We start from the raw sequence: 20,739 nt of genomic DNA, 5'->3' as shown, positions 1-20,739 counted from the left end.
TGGGCCATCAAGAAATTCAACTTTGACATGCAGCAAGCTAGCTCAGAAAGAAGATTACAGCTGGCCGAACTTGAAGGAATTCGCAATGATGCATACGAAAATACTAAAATTTACAAGCAGCGAATGAAAATATTTCATGACAAGCAAATTATGAGAAAATCTTTCACTCCAGGTCAGAAAGTGCTTTTATTCAATTCTCGCTTGGACTTATTCCCAGGTAAGTTATGCCTTCGATGGTCTAGCCCCCCTTATTGTTCACACTGTTTTTCCACATGGGACAATTAAAATTAAGGACCCAAAGAACGATGTCACTTTTAAAGTTAATGGTCAAAGATTAAAGCCATATCTAGAGTACCAACCACATGGAGAGGACACCGAAATAAATTTGAGTGACCTACCAGATTTGAATTTAGATTTTTCTTTCTTTTCGGTAATTTGATTTTTTCTTTCTTTTTACTATTCTTTTGCTAATTGAAATTATTTTTTTACAAAAGTGTGTTTGTTTAACCATTAAGTTTTCTCTTATCATTGTTAATCATGAGTGCCTCAGCTAAACATCTTCTCGTGGACATTCTTAGATGACTTCAACGTGTAAAATCTCATCTCAAAAGGCAGATTCGATTTTGTAAAACACATCATATTTGGGCTCTAGGACCACTAGAGTTAGTATCCCATATTGAGGATTTAGAAAGCCAACTCAGAGACATTAAGGGAGGTATCTTCGACATTCAATTGGAGCTTGAGGTAAATTCAATAAGAGGACGATTGTAATTTTCTTTGTGCATTTTAGTTTGTTACTTTGTTTGTGTGCATTAGTTTATTACCCGGTGAAGTGGCGGATAACAGTACTCTGTGACAATCAAGTCGGTTACCTTAGTTTTCCATAATAACTGATATTATGAAGTGAAGGTATGGATAGAAATGAGATTTTAACAAAGCTTCGCAATCGATTCCCTTCACTTCCTCAGAACGTCCTCCTTACAATCCATAAAGCTCGGTCCGAGCGCATGCGATTGCTTATGAAGAATAACATACATGCTGACATCCGTTGGTTTATCGAGGCCAAAGTACGATTGGCAGGTGAGTTGCCTCCAAAATTTATTGCATACATGCCTGGTTGTGGTAATGAAAATTATGCAAGAAAACGAAGAGCTCGAAGAATTTCTATTGCTTGTCATAAGTGTACTAGAATGTGATGCGATAAAAAGCCACATTCTTTAGAAATGGTGTCTGATAACAAGGAAGATAAGATTCAATTCATTAGGGATGGCTTGAATAAGGAGTCATTGGATGATATCCTTTTGTCTCGTGAAACGCATCCCAATGGATATGACAAGGAGCGATTCTCCAGTTATGGCCATTATTCCAGAAAGAGTATGCACGATACAGTCTTGGGAATTTGACTATAAACGACCCTGTTTGCCAGTTAATAAGAAAATTGGATGGGAAGCCTATCATCGACCTATAGAGAGTGTTCAAGCTGTTTTTGGACGTAAAACCATGGGAAGATGTGAGCCATAGTCGCAACTACCTGTAAATATCCTTTTACTTCACTGTTATTTTATCATTTGCATTATTGTCTTTAATAATTTTATTTTATCATTTTTTTCTTTTTACTATTTGCTTTTTGACTCTCGAGCCATGTGCTTTACACGTTAATTGACATAGACATGTTACCTCATACACAGTTGTGACCCACTGTCACCAAGATTTTTAAATATGATTTATTTTGTTAAGCACTCACAAATTATTTTTGAGAAGTATCCCAATGGTAGCTACTCCCAATAAACAATTCAAGAACATTTGTGTGCTTTCTAGATTTAACTATGACAAACATAAAGAGTTCGTTGAGGCAGCCATAGATCTTGGTTGAAGTATAGCAGAGAAAAAATTACACTTGGTGTATGGAGGAGGTAACTGAGGGTTATCAAAATTGATCTCAGAAGCTGCTTTTGTCAGAGGAAGCCAAGTGTCAGGCATCATTTCAAGAGCTTTAAAACCTTTGGGCAGTTTGTCTGACTCACCGACTGGAGAAGAGTTAGTCGTCTCAGGTACACAAGAAAGAATAACTGAAATGCTTAATCATGCTGATGTTTTTATTTTCTTACCAGGAGATCTTGCAACTCTAGATGCACTTATCACATTAGCATCTTGGGCCCATATGAACATTCACAAGAAACCCATTGGTTTGTTTAATATCAATAACTTTTATGATGGCTTTATCGCATTTCTTAACCATGCAATAAAAAACTATTTCATTCCTTCTACAATGAAAAAGTTTTTTATTTGTGCTAATACTGCTAATGAGCTACTTGATCTGTTACAAGCTTATTGACTAGAGCCAGATCCTAGGACCTTGGTATTGGAGTACCCAAATAATGATGGTAACAGTAGCCGCAGTAAGATGTATAAATTAGATTTAACTCTATGCTTGTAAATATTTTCTTCTGTGTTGCACCACCCAGGTGATGTCCTCTAAACTCTACTTCTTTCCTTTAAAACATTGAGGACAATGTTTCGTTCTGGTTGGAGGGGGGAATAGTTGACGATTGTGGAATCTTGGTTAAGTTTTTACTGATTTTTTGTTGTAGAGACTAACCGTGGCCAACTTTTTGTGTTGAAGATGGCTGAATATGGAGTGTAGTGACTCTAGAAACGCATCTTCTTCGTTTGAAAAAAACAAAAACAAAATAAAAAAAAATTTCTAGAAATTTTCTTTTTCTTTATTAAGTTTTGACAATTATTATTCTTCTTCTTTTTAATTTCTCCTTTATAAATATACACTTTCAAATTTTTGAGTCGAAGATGGCTGTGTAGTGACTCTAGAAATACATCTTAGTTAAAAAAAAATACATTTTATTTTTCTATCATTTTAAGTGTAACTTTTCTAATTAATTTTTTTGCATCATTTTCACCTCTTTGCATGCATATTTTCTTTTCATGTTTAGAATAGGTTGGGGGGTAGAATGTTGTTTGAACCAAAAAAAATTGTATGATTTTTTTAACATTGGATGACATGATGGCTTTCAAATTTTAGTATTTGTATTATCTTTAGTTTTAAGTGATGTTACGCCATGTTTGCTACTCTACATGTTGATGTCGGAGACAAATATGAGTTGCTTGAAGGAATGCACATGTCATAATGAATACCAAGTGAGTTTTTGTGCCTATCATTTTTCTTGGAGAATGACCCTTTTTATCCCCATTCTTCATACAACTTAGCAGTTTATTATTTTATACACGATCTCTAGATTTCTTTTGAGTTAACCCTTAAAAAAATTTTAAAATAAAATAATAATAAAAAATATGTGTTGTTACATCTAAAAGTCAATCTTAACTTGTAGACATGGAAGATTATTTAGAGCCCTAAAAGATGATGGAAAGACCATCTTTGATCCATTTGAGCCTTTTTAGCCAATCCTATTATAAAGTACCCATAGTTAATCCATTTGAGCCTATATATTAAAAAAAAACCTTTTTCTTTGATAACCTATCATCTTTTTCCACTCCGATGTGGAGTATCACTTTATGTTTTATGTTTTCCACCACCTAATTATATTTGAAAATAGGGATGATTATATATTCATAATAATAGTGCTATGAAAAAAAAAAGATATGTATATATATATATATATAAATACAATGAAAAAAAATGAAAGTAAAGAAAAGAAAAGAAAATACTAAAAAAAAAAATAAAGCACCTTGTAATCTCCAAAAGTCCGCTATTTTTCAAACATACATTTTTGTTTTCCTATTACCCTTTTTTTTTGTTAGCCATGACTCTAGCCTACTTTATTTCCTAATAAAAGTCATTCTTGATTTTAGGGATCTATAGTATGAAGTAGAAGTTAGTTTTATGGGCTAAAAAGATGTAGTGATACATAAAAAAAATAATAAATTGGGTTGGTTAACATTTTGTCTGAATTAAGATCGCATTATTTCTAAATTATGGGCATATTTCTTTCATCTTGGTGAGAGCGTGTGATATTACTTATGTATTATTTTCTCTCAAATTTAGCATTCATTGGAGTGATAATTTTTATTGGGTTTAATTTTCTTGTGAGAGTGTCACTACTTCCAGTGAGATTTTGGGGTTTGACATGTCATTCTTGGAAGTAGCTGTGACAAAGTCTATTAGGCTGATTCATATGGAAGGTTGATGTGGGTGTGATGTTTCTTTAGACTGGAGATAATGCTTATACTTTTATTTGACTGCTATCATTAATCTGATTGAATAAACATGAGTGTTCTTTTTTTAAATTTGGATTTGAATTTTGTTTTCGCTTTATTTGCTAGGGACTAACAATAAGCTAGTTGGGGAGTGTGTTAAGTGTTAGAAAGTGTATATTTATAAAGGAGAAAATCGTCATTTTACATTTCAAGCCTTACTAACACCCTTACTTTTATGTATTTAAGTCTCTTGTAATTTAATTATGTGTGTTTATTTTAATTAAGTATTTTATGTAATTTAGGGGCATCATGGTCATTTCACAATGAGCGAGAGATCAGACAGCAAAACGGACATCACTTTTGAACTTAGGACAGTAAAAAACCTTAAGAGGAACATAAAAGGGAAAATGGCACTGTTCACATATACGGAACAATGACGTGACATTAACCGATGATGTGGCATTGACATATGTGTCACGATCCTATTGGACTAAAATTCTTATGTACTGTTGATCGGTGATGTGGCAACATGTCAGTGGACCAAAAAACATGTGTACGGTACATGCATATAAACGAGATTATTTACAACCAAACCGCGTCACTATTCAAGCCGCCTGAGTGTTCAAACAACATGGTCAAACTGTGTTACTATTCAAACCGCGTGGTCAAACGACATACTGTTCACTGATGATGTGGCTCAATCTTGAGCGTCCAAAATGTTTTTAATCCAATGGTCATGATTTGCTCAGTGTATCTATCAAAAGGGGGGCTTCCCCCTAATTTGGCATCCCTGAATTCAATTTTGTGTTTAATTTTCCGTAATTCATTCTCCATCTTGTATTTTCTAGGTATTTTAATTTTCTTTAATTCCCTTCGGGCGCCTCGAGGACCTTCGATAACTCTTGCCCCATTACGAGTCCCGCGGATGCCATGCCCCTGAGCCCCCCACCAAGGCTATAGCACACCCGTCTTAGGGCCCCATGTGCCTCTTCGCGCCCCGACCTGCATGCACTATTTTTGGGCGGGGCTCTGTACGCGCATTCCCCCTGGTGCCGTAAGGCCCCACGCAAAGCCTTGCCCCATTCTAAGTCCCGCGGAGGCCACCCCGCAAGGCTATAGCACACATGTCTTAGGACCCCGAGTGCCTTTTGGCGCCTCGACCTGCGGGCACTATTTTTGCGCCTTCCCCCGGCCACGCTGAGGAACCTCGCAAAGCCTTCCCCCATTCCGTGTCCCGCGGAGGCCACCCCTCGCACCCGCCACCTAGGCTATAGCCCACCCGTCTTGGGGCTCTGTACGTGCCTCCCCACGGGCGCCCCAAGGCCCCTTGCAAAGCCTTTCCCAATTCCGAGTCCCACGGAGGCCACCCTCCGCCGCCCCCCGCCGCCCCCGACCAAGGCTATAGCCCGCCCGTCTCGGGGCCCCTGGGGTGTTTTGGACCCCAAACCTGTGGGGACAATTTTTGGGCGGGCCTCTGCATGCGCCTCACCCTGGGCACCGAGAGGCGTCTCACAAAGCCTTGGCCAATTCTGAGTCCCACAGAGGCCCCACCCCGCCCCCCCACCAAGGCTATATCCCACCCGTCTCAGGGCCCCTCGGGCGTTTTGCACCCCTGACCTACGGACACTATTTTTGGGCGGGCCTCAGTATGCGCCTCCCTCCGGGTGCAGCAAGGAGCTTCATAAAGTTGCTCCCCACTCCGAGTCCCGCGGACACCACGGTCCCGCTCGCGTCACCAAGGCTATAGTCCACCCGTATCAGCGCCCTTGAGCCTTTTAACCCATGACCTGAGGGCACTATTTTTGGGCGGGGCTCTACAAGCGCCTCCCCCAGGGCATCCCAAGGACCCTAGCCAAGTCTCACCCCATTCCAAGTCCCGCAGACGCAACCCCCCGCCTCCCCCCACCAGGGCTATAGTCGACCGTATCGGCTCCCTTGGGGACTTTGGCCCCCCAACCTGCGGGCACTATTTTTGGGTGGGCCTCTGTACACGCTTCCCCCCGAGTGCCATGAGGCCCCTCGCAAAGCTTGCCCCATTATGAGTCCCGCGGAGGCCACCCCTCACCACCCCCCACCAAGGCTATAACCCGACCGTTTCGGCGCCCTTGGGGCCTTTGGCCCCCCGACCTGCGGGTACTATTTTTGGGTGGGCTCTGTATGCGCCTCCCCGCAGGCGCCCCGAGGACCCTCTCACAGTCTCACCCCATTCTGAGTACCGCGGACGCCACGCCCCCGCGCCCCCGCGCCCCTTTCCAAGGATATAGCACACCCCTCCCGGGGCCCCGGGTGCCTTTTGGCACCCGACCTGTGGGTACTATTTTTGGGTAGGGCTCTACATGCACCTCCCCCCTGGTGCCCCGAGGACCCTCATAAATTCTCCCCCATTCCGAGTCCCGCAGACAGCACGCCCCCGCGCCGCTCAGAAAGGCTATAGCACACACGTCTCGGGGCCCTGGGTGCATTTTGGCGCCCCAGCCTGTGAGAACTATTTTTGGGCGGGGCTCTGTACGCACTCTTGCCAGGCACCCCGAGGACCCTCGCAAAATCACACCCCATTATGAGCCCCGCGGACGCCACACCCCTGCGCTCCCCACCAAGGCTATAGCACACCCGTCTCGGGGCCCCGGGGGACTTTGGGCGCCCCGACCTGCGGGCACTATTTTTGGGCGGGGCTCTACACACGCCTCCCCACGGGAGACACGATGCCCCTCGCAAAGTCTCATCCCATTCTGAGTGCTGTCAACGCCACGCCTCCGCGCCCTCAACCAAGGCTATAACACACCTGTCTTGGGGCCCCTGGGGCGTTTCGACCCCCCGAATGGCGGGCACTATTTTTATTCGTGGCTTTGCACACTCTTCCCCCGGGGCGCCCCAAGGACCCTCGCAATGGCTCACCCCATTCCGAGTCCGGCCGACGCCACACCCCCGCGCCCCCCACCAAGGCTATATAGCACACCCGTCTCGGGGCCCCGGGTGACTTTTGGCGCCCCGACCTGCTTGCACTATTTTTGAGCAGGGCTCTGTACGTGCCTCCCCATAGGCTCTATGAGGCCCCTCGCAAAACACTTGCCCCATTCCGAGTCCCACAGAGGCGAACCCACGCCCCGCACCAAGGCTATAGCCCACCCGTCTCGGGGCCCTTGGGGCATTTTGGCCCTCCGACTTGCGGGCACTATTCTTGAGCGGGCCTTTGAACACGCCTCCCAAAGGGTGCCGCAAGGCCCCTCGCAAAGACTTGCCCCATTCCGAGTCCCGTGGAGGCTACCCCCCGCCGCCCCCACCAAGGCTATAGCTTACCCGTCTCGAGGCCCCTGGGGTGTTTTGGCCCCCTGACCTGTGGGCTCTATTTTTGGGCGTACCTCAGCGCACACCTCTCCCCAGGGGCCGTGATGCTCCTCGCAAATTGTTTCCCCATTCTGAGTCCCGCGGATGCCACCCCCCGCACCGCCCACCAAGGCTATAACACACCCGTATCGACGCCCTTGGGGCCGTAGGCCCTCTGACTTGCGGGCATTATTTTTGGGCGAGCCTCTACACGCGCCTCCCACTGGGCACCATGAGGCCCCTCACAAATCCTTGCCCCATTCCACGTCCCGCGGATGCCACCCACTGCCGCCCCCAGCCAAGGCTATAGCCCACCCGTCATTGGGCCCCTAGGGCGTTTTGGCCCCCTGACTTGTGGGCAATATTTTTGGGCAGGTCTCTGAACGCTTCTCCCCCCGGGCGTCCCGAGGACCCTCGTACAGTCACGTCCCATTCCGAATCCTGCAGAGGCCACTCTCCACGCCCCCTGCCAAGGCTATAGCCCACCCGACTTGGGGCCCCTGTGGCGTTTTGGCCCCCCAACCTGCGGGCACCATTTTGGGCGGGCCTCTGCATGCATGTCCCCGTGGGCCCCACGAGGTCCCTCATAAAGCCTTGCCCCATTCCGAGTCTCGCGGAGGCTCCACCCCACTGCCCCCACCAAGGCTATAGCCTACTCGTCTAAGGGGCCCTAGGGCGTTTTAGTCCCCTGACCTGCGGGCACTATTTTTAGGCATGTCTCTGCACGTGCCTCCCCACGGGTACCGCGAGGCCCCGTACAAAGCCTTGCCATATTCCGAGTCCTGTGGAGGCCACCCCCTGTCGCCTCCCACCAAGGCTATAGCTTTCCCGTCTCAGGGCCCTTGGGGCGTTTTGGCCCCTCGACCTGCGAGCACTATTTTTGGGTGGGCCTCTGAAATGCCTCCCCACGGACCCCATGAGAGCCCTCGCAAAGCCTTACCCCATTCCGAGTCCCACGGAGGCCACCCCACGCCCCCCCACCAAGGTTATAACCCTCTCGTTTTGGGACCGCTGGGGCGTTTTGGCCCCCCGACCTGCGGGCATTATTTTTGTCCATGGCTCTGCACGCGCTTCCCTTTGGGCACCCCAAGGACCCTTGCAATGTCTCGTCCCATTTTGAGTCCTGCCGATGCCACACCCCCGCGCCCCCCACCAAGGCTATAGCACACCCGTCTCGGGGCCCCGGGTGACTTTTGGAGCCCCGACCTGCTGGCACTATTTTTGAGCGGGGCTCTGCACGTGCCTCCCAATGGGTGCTATGAGGCCCCTCGCAAACCCTTGCCCCATTCTGAGTCCCACGGAGGCCACCCCGCCCCCCACAAGGGCTATATCGCACCCGTCTCGGGGCCCCTGGGGTGTTTTGGCCCCCGACCTGTGGGAACTATTTTTGTGCGTGCGATTGTATGCGCCTACTCTCGGTGGTCGCGGAGCCCCTCTGAAATTCCTGCCCCATTCTGAGTCCCGTGGATGCCACGCCCCCGCACCCTTATCAAGGCTATAGCACACTCGTATCGGCGCCGCTGGGGTCTTTGGCCACCCGACCTGCGAGCACTATTTTTGGGTAGGCCTCTGCACGCGCTTCCCCCCAGGCACCCCGAGGACTCTCGTAAAGTAACACTCCATTCCAAGTCCTTCCAATGCCATGTCGCCGCGCCCCCCATCAATGCTATAGCGCACTCATCTCAGGGCCCTGGGTGACTTTTGGCGCCCCTGCCTGCGGTACTATATTTGGGCGGGCCTCTGCACGCCCCACCCGACGGGACCCGTGAGGCCCCTTGTAATCCCTTGCAAAATTCCGAGTCCCGCGGAGGCCACCCCCTGCCGCCCCAACCAAGAATATAGCCCATTCGTCTCGGGGCCTTTGGGGCATTTTGGCCCTCTGACCTGCGGGCACTATTTTTGGGCGGGCCTCTGAACACGCCTCCCAACGGGCACAAAGAATTGCCCCATTCCGAGTCTCGTGGAGGCTACCTCCCGCCGCCCCCACCAAGGCTATAGCCCACCCGTCTAGGGGCCCCTGGGGCGTTTTGGCCCCCTGAAATGTGGGCACTATTTTTGGGCGTACCTCAGCGTACACCTCTCCCTAGGGGCTGCGAGGCTCCTTGCAAATGTTTTCCCCATTCTGAGTTCCGCGGATGCCACCACCCGCACCCCCCACCAAGGCTATAACACACCCGTATTGGCGCCCCTGGGGCCGTAGGTCCTCTGACTTGCAGGCACTATTTTTGGGCAGGTCTCTGTACGCGTCTCCCCCTGGGAGCCTCGAAGGCCCTCGTAAAGTCACGTCCCATTCTGAGTCCCGCGGAGGCCACTCCCCGCGCCCCTCGCCAAGGCTATAACCCACCTGTCTCGGGGCCCCTGTGGTGTTTTGGCCCCCCGACCTGTAGGCACTATTTTTTGGGGGGCCTCTGCACGCGCGTCCCCGCGGGCGCCGAGAGGCCCCTCGCAAAGCCTTGCCCCATTTTGAGTCCTGCGGAGGCCACCCCCCCGCCGCCCCCACCAAGGATATTTTCCACTCGTCTTGGGGCCCTTGGGGCGTTTTGGCCCCCAGACCTGTGGGCACTATTTTTGGGCGGGCCTCAGTACGCGCCTTCCCCCGGGTGCCACGAGGCCCCTCGCACATCCTTGCCCCATTACAAGTCCCGCAGAGGCCACCCCCTATCGCCCCCACCAAGGCTATATCCCTCCCGTCTCGGGGCCCCTGGGCATTTTTTGCACTCCGAACTTGGGGCACTATTTTTGGACGCAGCTATGCGAACGATTCCCCACAGGCACACCGAGGCCCCTCGCAAAGTCTCGTCCCATTTCGAGTCCGGCGGACGAACTTCGCCCGCGCCCCCCACCAAGGCTATAGCCCAACCGTCTAGGGGCCTTTTTCCGCTGGGGCCTTTTTGGCACCCCGACCTTGGGGTACTATTTTTGGGTGCGGCTGTGCCCGTGACTCCCCGCGGCCACACCGAGGCCCCTCGCAAAACCTCACCCCATTCTGAGTTCGGCGGACGAACTTCGCCCGTGCCCCCCACCAAGGCTATAGCCCACCCGTCTTGGGGCCCCTGTGGCGTTTTTTGCACCCCGATCTTGGGGCACTATTTTTGGGCGCGGCTATATGAGTGACTCCCCACAGGCACACCGAGGCCCCTCGCAAAGCCTCACCCCATTCCGAGTCCGGCGGACGAACTTCGCCTGCACCCCCCACCAAGGCTATAGCCCAACCGTCTAGGGCCCTCTTTCCGCTGGGGCCTTTTTGGCACCCCGACCTTGGGGCACTATTTTTGGGTGCGGCTGTGCCCGCGACTCCCCACAGCCACACTAAGGCCCCTCGCAAAACCTCGCCCCATTCCGAATCTGGCGGACGAACTTCGCTCGCGCCCCCCACCAAGGCTATAGCCCACTCGTCTCGGGGCCCCTTAGGGCTTTTTGGCACCCTGACCTTGTGGCGCTATGTTCGGGCGTGGATGTACCAGCGACTCCCCGTGGACACATTGAGGCCCCTCGCAAAGCGTCGCCCTATTCCGAGTCCTGCGAAGGCCACCCCCCGCTGCCCCCCACCAAGGATATTTTCCACCCGTCTTGGGGCCACTGAGGCATTTTGGCTCCCAGACCTGTGGGCACTATTTTTGGGCGGGCCTTAGTATGCGCCTCCCCCAGGGCACCGCAAGGCCCCTCGCAAAGGCTTGCTCCATTCCGAGTCCTGCAGAGGCCACACCCCACCGCCCCCCATCAAGGCTATAGCCCATCTCAGGGACCTGGGGTGTTTTGGCCCCCTACCTGCCGACACTATTTTTGTGTGGTCTTCTGCGTGGGGCTCCACTTGGGGGCCGCGAGGCCCGTCCCAAATCCTTACCCCATTCCGAGCCCCGGGATGCCACGCCCACCCCCACCAAGGCTGTAGTAGACCAGTATCGGCCCCCCTAGGGCCTTTGGCCCCTCGACCCGCAGGCACTACTTTTGGACGTGCCTCTGCATGCGCCTGCCCCCGGGGCCGCGAGGCCCATCTCAAATTCTTGCCTCATTTTGAGTCCCGCGGATACCATGCCCCCACGCCCCCCACCAAGGCTATAGCACACCCGTATTGGCGCCCCTGGGGCCTTTGGCCCCCCGACCAACGAACATTATTTTTGGACGGGGTTCTGTACGCGCCTCCCCATGGGTGCCGCGAGGCCCCTCGCAAGACCTTGCCCCATTCCAAGTGATGGTGCTCTCACCGCACACACTATTGAGCAAATTGTTGGTGAAGCTGCTGCAACCCCACCAGAACCAGCTGTTGTAGCAGGGGCGAGAAGAGTTGTTGGTTTAGAGAGGAGAATCCAAGAACTGGGCACCAGTATCACTCATTGTGCTGAAGCCCAGTAGTGGGAAAATAATCGATTTTTGGGCTATTTGCAGCACTTGGAAGGCCACCTCCACCAATTTGCTGTATACATGAAAAGTACCCATCGAAATTCCCTGATTCATTGCTGCAACAGTTTGAGTTTAGTACCTCTACCACAGATGCAGAAGTCAGTGAAGATGCTACTAATGCAGACATACCTGAGGAAGAAGCTATGACAGAACCGCAAGTATAGGCCGATTCAGATGCTGACAACGAATCACTCCAGCCTAAAGAAGAGGGTGTTAATTCTACAACCGACAGTTCCCCAACAGTGGCGGATGAAGACTCCAAAAAGAACTTGAGGAACCCCCGAAAAGGACATCTTCCAAGTCCAGGAATAAGCACATCATAAGAGAGGAGGAAGATGAACTTCGCCATTCCGAGTCCGGCAGATGAACTTCGCCAGCCCCCCCCAACCAAGGCTATAGCCCACCCGTTTTTTTGGACTTTTTCCGCTAGGGACTTTTGGCGCCCCGACCTTCGGGCACTTATTTTTGGGCATAGCTGTGCCCGTGGCTTATTGTTTGCACATGGAGGCCCCTTGTAAAGTCTTACCGCATTTCGAGTCAGGCGGATGAACTTTGCCAGCCCCCCCCACCAAGGCTATAGCCCACCCGTTTTTTAGGCCTTTTTCCGCGGGGGACTTTTGGCGCCCCGACGTTCGGGCGAGGCCGCGCCCGCGACTCCCCGCCGGCACAAGGAGGCCCCTCGCAAAGTGTTGCCCCATTCCAAGTCCAGCGGACGAGCATCGCGAGCCCCCCCACCAAGGCTATAGCCCACCCATTTTTTTGGCCTTTTTCCGCCGGGGGCTTTTGGAGCCTCGACCATCAGGCGCTTATTTTTGGGCACGGCTGTGACTGCGGCTTATTTTTGGCACATGGAGGCTCCTCGCAAAGTCTCGCCCCATTCAGAGTTCGGCGGATGAACTTCGCCAGCCCTCCCCCCCCACCGAGGCTATAGCCCACCCATTTTTTTGGCCTTTTTCCACCAGGGGCTTTTGGTGCCCCGACCTTCGTGCGCTTATTTTTGGGTGCGGCTGTGACCGCTGCTTATTTTTGGCACACGGAGGCTCCTCGCAAAGTCTCACCTCATTCAGAGTCCGTCGGATGAACTTCGCCAGTCCCCCGCCCCAACCAAGGCTATAGCCCACCCGTTTTTTTGGCCTTTTGCCGTTGGGGGCTTTTGGCGCCCTGACCTTCAGGCGCTTATTTTTGGACGCGGCTGTGATCGTGACTTATTTTTGGTACACAGAGGCCCCTCGCAAAGTCTCGCCTCATTTAGCGTCCATCCCATGAACTTCGCCAGCCCCCCCCCCCCCCCCCCCCCAACCACGGCTATAGCCCACCCATTTTTTTGGCCTTTTTCCGCTGCGGGTTTTTGGCGTCCCGACCATCAGGTGCTTATTTTTGGGCATGGCTGTGATCGCAGCTTATTTTTGGCGCACAGAGGCCTGTCGCAAAGTTTTGCCTCATTTAGAGTCCGGCGGACAAACTTCGCCAGCCCCCCCCACCAAGGCTACATCCCACCCGTTTTTTTGGCCTTTTTCCGCAGGGGACTTTTGGCTCGCCGACCTTCGGGCGCGGCTGCGCCCGCGACTCCCCGCCAGCACAAGGAGGCCCCTCGGAAAGTGTTGCCCTATTCCGAGTCCGACGGACGAGCTCCGCCAGCCCCCCCACCAAGGCTATGGCCCACCCATTTTTTTGGCCTTTTTCCACCGGGGGCTTTGGGAGTCCCGACCTTCAGGCGCTTATTTTTGGGTGCGGCTGTTCCCACGGCTTATTTTTGGCACACATCTCACCCCATTCCTAGTCCAGCGGACGAACTTCGCCAGTCCCCCCCCCACCAAGGCTATAGCCCACCCGTTGTTTTGGACTTTTTCCGTTGGGGCTTTTGGCGCCCCGACCTTCGGGCGCTTATTTTTGGGCGCGACTGTTCCCACGGCTTATTTTTGGCACACATCTCACCCCATTCCTAGTCCGGCGCACGAACTTCGCCCGTCCCCCCCCCCCCACCAAGGCTATAGCCCACCCGTTGTTTTGGACTTTTTCCGTTGGGGGCTTTTGACGCCCCGACCTTCGGGCGCTTATTTTTGGGCACAATTGTGCCCGCGGCTTATTTTTTGCACACAGAGGCCCCTCGCAAAGTCTCGCCCCATTCCGAGTACGGCGGACGAACTTCGCTAGCCCCCCCCCACCAACGCTATAGCCCCCCCAATTTTGTGGCCTTTTTCCGCTGGGGGCTTTTGGCGGCCCGACCTTCGGGTGCTTATTTTTGGGCACGGCTGTGCCCGAGACTTATTTTTTGCACACGGAGGCCCCTCGAAAAGTGACGCCCCATTCCGAGTATAGCGGATGAACTTCGCCAGCCCCCCCCCCCCCCCCACCAAGGCTATAGGCCACCCGTTTTTTTTGGCCTTTTTCCGCTGGGGGCTTTTGGCGCCCCGACCTTCGGGCGCCTATTTTTGGGCGCGGTTGTGCCTACGACTCCCTGCGGGCACATGAATGCCCCTCACAAAGTCTCACCCCATTCCGAGTCCGGCGGACGAACTTGGCCAGCCCCCCCCCCCCCCCCCCCCCCCCCCCCCCCCCCCCCCCCCACCAAGGCTATAGCCCACCTGTTGTTTTGGCCTTGTTCCGCTGGGGGGTTTTGGCGCCTCGACATTCGGGCACCTATTTTTGGCACACTAAGGCCCTTCGCAAAGTCTTGCCCCATTCCAAGTCCGGCGGACGAACTTCGCCAGCCCCCCTCACCAAGGTTATAGCCCACCCGTTGTTTTGGCCTTTTTCCACTGAAGGCCCCTCGCAAAGTGTCGTCCCATTCCGAGTCCGGCGGATGAACTTCGCCCGCGCCCCCAACCAATGCTATAGCCCACCCGTTTTTTGGCCTTTTTTCCGCAGGGGGCTTTTGGCACCCCGACATTTGGGCGCTGCTGTGCCTGTGGCTTATTTTTTGCACACGGAGGCCCCTCGCAAATCTCGCCCCATTCCGAGTCCGGCAGATGAACTTCGCCCACTCCCCCCACCAAGGCAATAGCCCACCCGTTTTTTGGCCTTTTTTCTGCTGGGGGCTTTATGCACCCCGACCTTCGGGTGCTTATTTTTATGCACGGCTGTGCGTACGACCTATTTTTGGCACACGGAGGCCCCTCCAAAGTCTCGCCCCATTCTGAGTCCGGCGGACGAACTTCGCCTGCACCCCCACCAAGGCTATAGCCCACCTGTTTTTTGTCCTTTTTTCGGATGGGGGCTTTTAGTACCCCGACCTTAGGGCACTTATTTTTGTGCACGGCTGGGCCCACGAGTCCTCGCGGGTACACGGTCATCCCTCGCAAAGTCTCACCCCATTCTGAGTCCGGTTGGCGAACTTCGCCCGCGCCCCCCACCAAGGCTATAACCCACCCATTTTTTGGCCTTTCCGCTGGGGGCTTTTGGCACCCTGACATTAAGGTGCTTATTTTTGGGTGCGGCTATGCCCGCGGCCTATTTTTGGTATACGGAGGCCGGTCGCAAAGTCTCGCCCCATTCCGATTCCGGCGGGCGAACTTTGCCCGCGCCCCCAACCAGGGCTATAGCCCACCCGTTTTTTGGCCTTTTTTCCGTTGGGGCTTTTGGTACCCCGACCTTCGGGGGCTTATTTTTGTACACGGCTATGCCCGCGGCCTATATTTGGCACACGGAGGCCCCTCGCAAAGTCTCACCCCATTCCGAGTCCGGTGAACAAACTTTGCCCGCCCCCCCACCAAGGCTATCGCCCACCCGTTTTTTGCCCTTTTTTCGGTTGGGGGCTTTTGGCACCCCGACGAGCTTATTTTTGGGCGCGTCTGTGCCCACGGCCTATTTTTGGCTCACGGAGGGCCATCACAAAGTCTCACCCCATTCCGAGTCCGGCGGACGAACTTCGCCTGCGCCCCCCACCAAGGCTATAGCCCACCCGTTTTTTGGCCTTTTTTCCGCCGGGGGGTTTTGGCACCCCGACCTTCGGGTGCTTATTTTTGGGCGCGGCTGTGCCCGGGACTCCCCACAGGCACATGGAGGCTCCTCACAAAGTGTTGCCCAATTCCGAGTCCGGCGGATGAACTTCGCCCGCGCCCCCCACCAAGGCAATAGCCCACTCGTTTTTTGGCCTTTTTTCCGCTGCGGCTTTTGGAACCCCAACCTTCGGGTGCTTATCATTGGGCGCGGTAGTGCCCGCGGCCTATTTATGGTTCACGGAGGCCCCTCGCAAAGTCTCGGCCCATTCCGAGTCCGGCGGACGAACTTCGCCCGCGCCCCCCACCATGGCTATAGCCCACCCAGTTTTTGGCCTTTTTTCCACTGGGTGCTTTTGGCACCCCGACATGCTTATTTTTTGCCGCGTCTGTGCCCACGGCCTTTTTTTGGCACACAGAGGCCCCTCATAAAGTCTCGCTCCATTCCGAGTCCGGCGGACGAACTTCTCCCGCGCCCCCCACCATGGCTATAGCCCACCCGTTTTTTGGCCTTTTTTTTCCGCTTGGGGCTTTTGGCACTCCGAACTTCGGGCGCTTATTTTTGGCACATGGACGCCCCATGCAAAGTCTCGCCCCATTCCGAGCCCGGCGGACGAACTTTGCCAGCGCCCCCCACCAAGGCTATAGCCCACCCGTTTTTTGGCCTTTTTTCCGTTGGGGGCTTTTGGCACCCCGACCTTCAGGCGCTTATTTTTGGACGCGGTTGTGCCCGCGACTCCCCACAGGCACATGGAGGCTCCTCACAAAGTGTCGCCCAATTCCAAGTTCGGCGGATGAACTTCGCCCGCGCCCCAAACCAAGGCTACAGCCCACCCGTTTTTTGGCCTTTTTTCCACTGGGGCTTTTGGCAGCCCGACCCTCGGGCGCTTATTTTTGTACACAGCTGTGTCCACGGCCTATTTTTGGCACATGGAGGCTCCTCGCAAAGTCTCACCCTATTCCGAGTCCGGCGGACAAACTTTGTCCGCCCCCACCCCCCCCACCAAGGCTATAGCCCACCCGTTTTTTGCCCTTTTTTTGAATTAATGTAAGGTGTAACAGAGTGATGATGATTAATATTATTGATGGAGGCTTTTATTTTATCTCCAGTTGTCTGTTTATGCACTCTTCTTATTTTTTATTTCTGGGCTGCTGGCTGGTTGCTTGTAAAATTTATTGGTAACTTTGTTTGTTGAACTTTTCGAATTTGGGTAACCTACGCGAGACATATGTAGCCTTTCTAGCATATTGCTTGTAGATTTCATATTAGCTACTGGGTGGTTATTGGTTGGTTGGTTGCTTGTAGAATTTACTGGTAATTTCTTTTCATGTTCCAGTTTTCATGTTGTTCATATGTTCCAGTTTTCTTTTCTTAAAGGCTGACTAACTGTAATTGCAATTAAAATTTGAATTAGGTAATTTCTTTGGCATTATTAACTGTAATTGTTTCCCTTATTGGGCAGTTTTTTCCCAAGGGACTATTAACCACAAACAATGTCATCCAAGTTAAGTGAGAAATTTGGCCCAAAAAATTATTAATTCACAGTGTTATGAAATTATAATTTGGCCAAAAAAATTATTCTTAAAATTATACTATGGCCCAAATCATTCTAATATATTCCAAATGGATCCATTTCTAGCATTTTAAAAATAGACTTATTAATTCACAGTGTTATAAAATTATAATTTGGCCCTAAAAATTATTCTCAAAATTATACTATGGCCCAAATCATTCTAATATATTCCAAATGGATCCATTTCTAGCATTTTTAAAATAGACTTATTAATTCACAGTGTTATGAAATTATAATTTGGCCCTAAAAATTATTCTCAAAATTATACTATGGCCCAAATCATTCTAATATTTTTCAAATGAATCCATTTCTAGCATTTTTAAAATAGACTTATGAACTCCAGAATTTCAAAAATGTCGAAATACACATACACCAAATTACATTAGTTCATTAGTTGAATAATACATAAAACATAAGCATAAGCTAACTTCGATCATATGCTTGGTTCATTAGTTGAAAACTCCCCTTGATTGGCCTCCTCGAAATTTTGTTGTTGTGCATGTTGCAAGTGTATGTGATGAGTTGTACAGTAATTCATCCAATACTGATAGTAAAGGGGAAAAATGCATGTTGTAGGGGTATTTGTAGTGGTAGCTGTTGTACAAAAAAAAAGTTAAACACAAATTATCAAACATATGAAAATCAATGGAAATAACAAATAAAAAAATATTACCATAGCCATATTGCTCTCTTGTGTTGGGATTGTAGTAGCCACCTGAGAAGATAAATCATGTGTCTCCGCGTCCTAGAAATGCAGTCAACACACATTCAAAGTATTAAATTAAATTAATTTAAAATGAATGTATCAAAGTATTAAATTAATCTAAAGTATATACAATTACCTCTACAGATGTGTTTATCAAAACATTGTTCGATTTCTGTTTTGGCCTCTTAAATTGCTTTTGCTTTCTTTGACAAGGTGGATGACCTTTGCGCCGAATTACTACTGGATCCTGTATGTTACTACTAGATCCACCATCAATGGTTGTATCATCACCGTCAGATCGAACATTTAGAGATACATCCTTCATTACTTTCTCGATCCAACCCATAATGTTTTTATGGCTTTCTTCATTTTTGGAAGCTACCTCAGCAACATCATAAAAAGCAGTGCACTCCTCTTTATATCGTTGATGTTCAATGCTCGAACTCCGTGCATCATAACTAACTTTGACTTTATTATAGAATCTCCGCACATCTTTCCTCCATCTTCGTAGGATATACTTTTCAGGCAGTAATTGCACATGGTTACATGACAACACTGCGATAGCATGTTTGCAAATAATGCCCTTATATCCAAACATTGAACACACACAACGAATTTCACCGTCATCATTTTCAAAAATGACTTTAAAAGTCTTTTCTCTACTCTTTTCATCATTTTCAATAACTTCATATTCTGACCCCCCACAACTGAAAACCTCACAATATATCTTATTCATCAGCTCCTGTTGAAATTCCTGAAACTTGGAAATAGTGTACACTGCTTCAATTTGTTTTTCCATTGCAAAACTGGTACGACATGGCAATCGTTGGCTAAAACTCCGTGCATCTGCTTGCCATTCTTTCTCAATTTTACTTTCCATTGCTTTCTCATATTTCTCCACAAATTGCTTCAAAGTTTTCAAGTTAACATACCCATCAAAGAACGCATTCATACTCTCACTATACTGAGTGGTTGACATTTCAGCCCAAAAAGTAGTTTTCACGAAACATGGAACCCAACGATTTCTTTCTTTATATAATCCATTCAGCCACTGATTATTACTAATATCATATTTATCTAACATGTCATGCCAAGCTTCCTTGAATTCAATAGGAGTATGTGAATCATAAACAACAGAAGGCAATGAAACCCTAATGGCATGATATTCTGCATACCTTCCCAACTTCTCAGGCACCTTTGTTAATATATGCCACAAACACCAACGATGCCTAGTGTTTGGAAAAAACAATCTGAATTGCATTTTTCATTGCTTTATCTTGATCTATAATGATTCCAAGGGGAGGACACCCAGACATACATGATAGCCATGTGTCAAATAGCCACGTAAATGTCTCCGTGTCCTCATGTGAAATCAACCCATATCCTAACAAAATTGATTGACCATGATGATTAACTCCTACAAAAGGAGCAAATGGCATGTCATACTTGTTTGTAAGATATGTGGTATCAAATGTGACAACATCCCCAAAGTCGTTGTAGGCTGCCCTGCTCCTTGGATCTGCCCAAAATACATTTTTTAACTGACCCTCCTCATCTAAGTTAATACTGAAGAAAAACTCATCATTTTCTGTTTGCATTTTCTGAAAATGCCTCTGAATTGCAATAGCATCCCTTTCTCTGAGTCTTAATCGCCTCACCTTGTCAACATGATTTCTAGCATCTCTTTCTAAAAATGACACATTTTCAAAGCCACCAGCCTCGACAACAATCGACTTAAAACTTTGAGCCATTTTAATTCCAGCTTTTTCATTTATTTTAAGCTGCTTTTTAACAAAAGGACTAATGGTATAGTTGCATCGATAATACCTACTCTTACTCGGACTCACGGCATGGTTGTGTTCAAGGATCAAATTTCCAATTACCCATTTTCCACTAACAAAATCCAAACGTCCTCCAATTTTAGCATTGCATCCAATTTTTTGGTTTGGTTGAAGCCGCAAAACATTAGTGGATTTGGCTTTTGACTTGCCGTTTCTCCCACAAGTAAATGTCACATATCTCAAACTCCCATCATCCCCTTTTCTACAAGATCTCCGCATCACTGGAAACCCCTCTTATAGGCCATAAGCTTTATAATATTCAAACATTTCATCAGGACTATCAAAAGACATCCCAACCGTAGGCTCAACAACATTTTCCACCACCAATTCCTCATTGTTTTCTTCCAAATCAGCCCCCTGTAAATCCTGCAATTCCCCAACTTCATCAACCTCCTCTACTTGTTCGAAATTATCCATTAATTGCTGCAAATTAAAATAATTCAATATCTTATTAGTTATTTATCGCAAATTCATTAAATTTAGAAACAAAATTTAAAATACAAAATGAAACAACTCAACATTCAAAATGCAACATAAAAACAAATACTAAGCGGATGGTACGGTGTTTAAGTTGAATAATTCAAAACCAACAAATGGTAATTAACAAGAGTATTAGTAATAGAAACTTCTCCATATTCATCACTTCGTCAACTCAAGGCTGTATACAATATATCTTATTGATTTCTTGAGGACGACAATGAAAATTAAGGTTTGAAATCTAATGAAAAGAATTGGTCAAATTTTATAGGTCAAATGATATAGCTTTTGCAGTATAAGGTTCAGAT

The 20,739-nt window shown here is 49.4% G+C and overlaps 1 protein-coding gene across 1 annotated transcript; it reads right to left on the bottom strand.

Annotated features, from left to right (window-relative positions):
- Positions 1-17,941: 17,941 nt before the first annotated feature.
- On the bottom strand, positions 17,942-20,173 carry LOC107178016 (protein FAR1-RELATED SEQUENCE 5-like). The gene is made up of 4 exons (XM_052439296.1): positions 19,361-20,173; positions 18,250-19,308; positions 18,081-18,152; positions 17,942-18,001 (listed from the first exon to the last, which is right to left on the bottom strand). The coding sequence occupies exons 1-4, from the start codon at positions 20,171-20,173 to the stop codon at positions 17,942-17,944; spliced, it is 2,004 nt and encodes a 667-aa protein (XP_052295256.1).
- Positions 20,174-20,739: the final 566 nt, after the last annotated feature.

This window comes from Citrus sinensis, chromosome 4, assembly GCF_022201045.2.
Source record: "Citrus sinensis cultivar Valencia sweet orange chromosome 4, DVS_A1.0, whole genome shotgun sequence".
NCBI classification, from domain to species: domain Eukaryota; kingdom Viridiplantae; phylum Streptophyta; class Magnoliopsida; order Sapindales; family Rutaceae; genus Citrus; species Citrus sinensis.
The sequence above is the reverse complement of the archived record's forward strand: the minus strand, read 5'-3'. Positions and strand labels throughout refer to the sequence as shown.

Excerpts from the sequence above, each read along its gene's own strand:
- LOC107178016 (XM_052439296.1), bottom strand. The coding sequence starts at position 20,173 with ATGCGGAGATCTTGTAGAAAAGGGGATGATGGGAGTTTGAGATATGTG. Across the intron at positions 18,153-18,249 it reads TGATAAACACATCTGTAGAG|GACGCGGAGACACATGATTT; the intron begins GTAATTGTATAT and ends CTGCATTTCTAG. Across the intron at positions 18,002-18,080 it reads AAGAGAGCAATATGGCTATG|CTACCACTACAAATACCCCT; the intron begins GTAATATTTTTT and ends TTTGTACAACAG.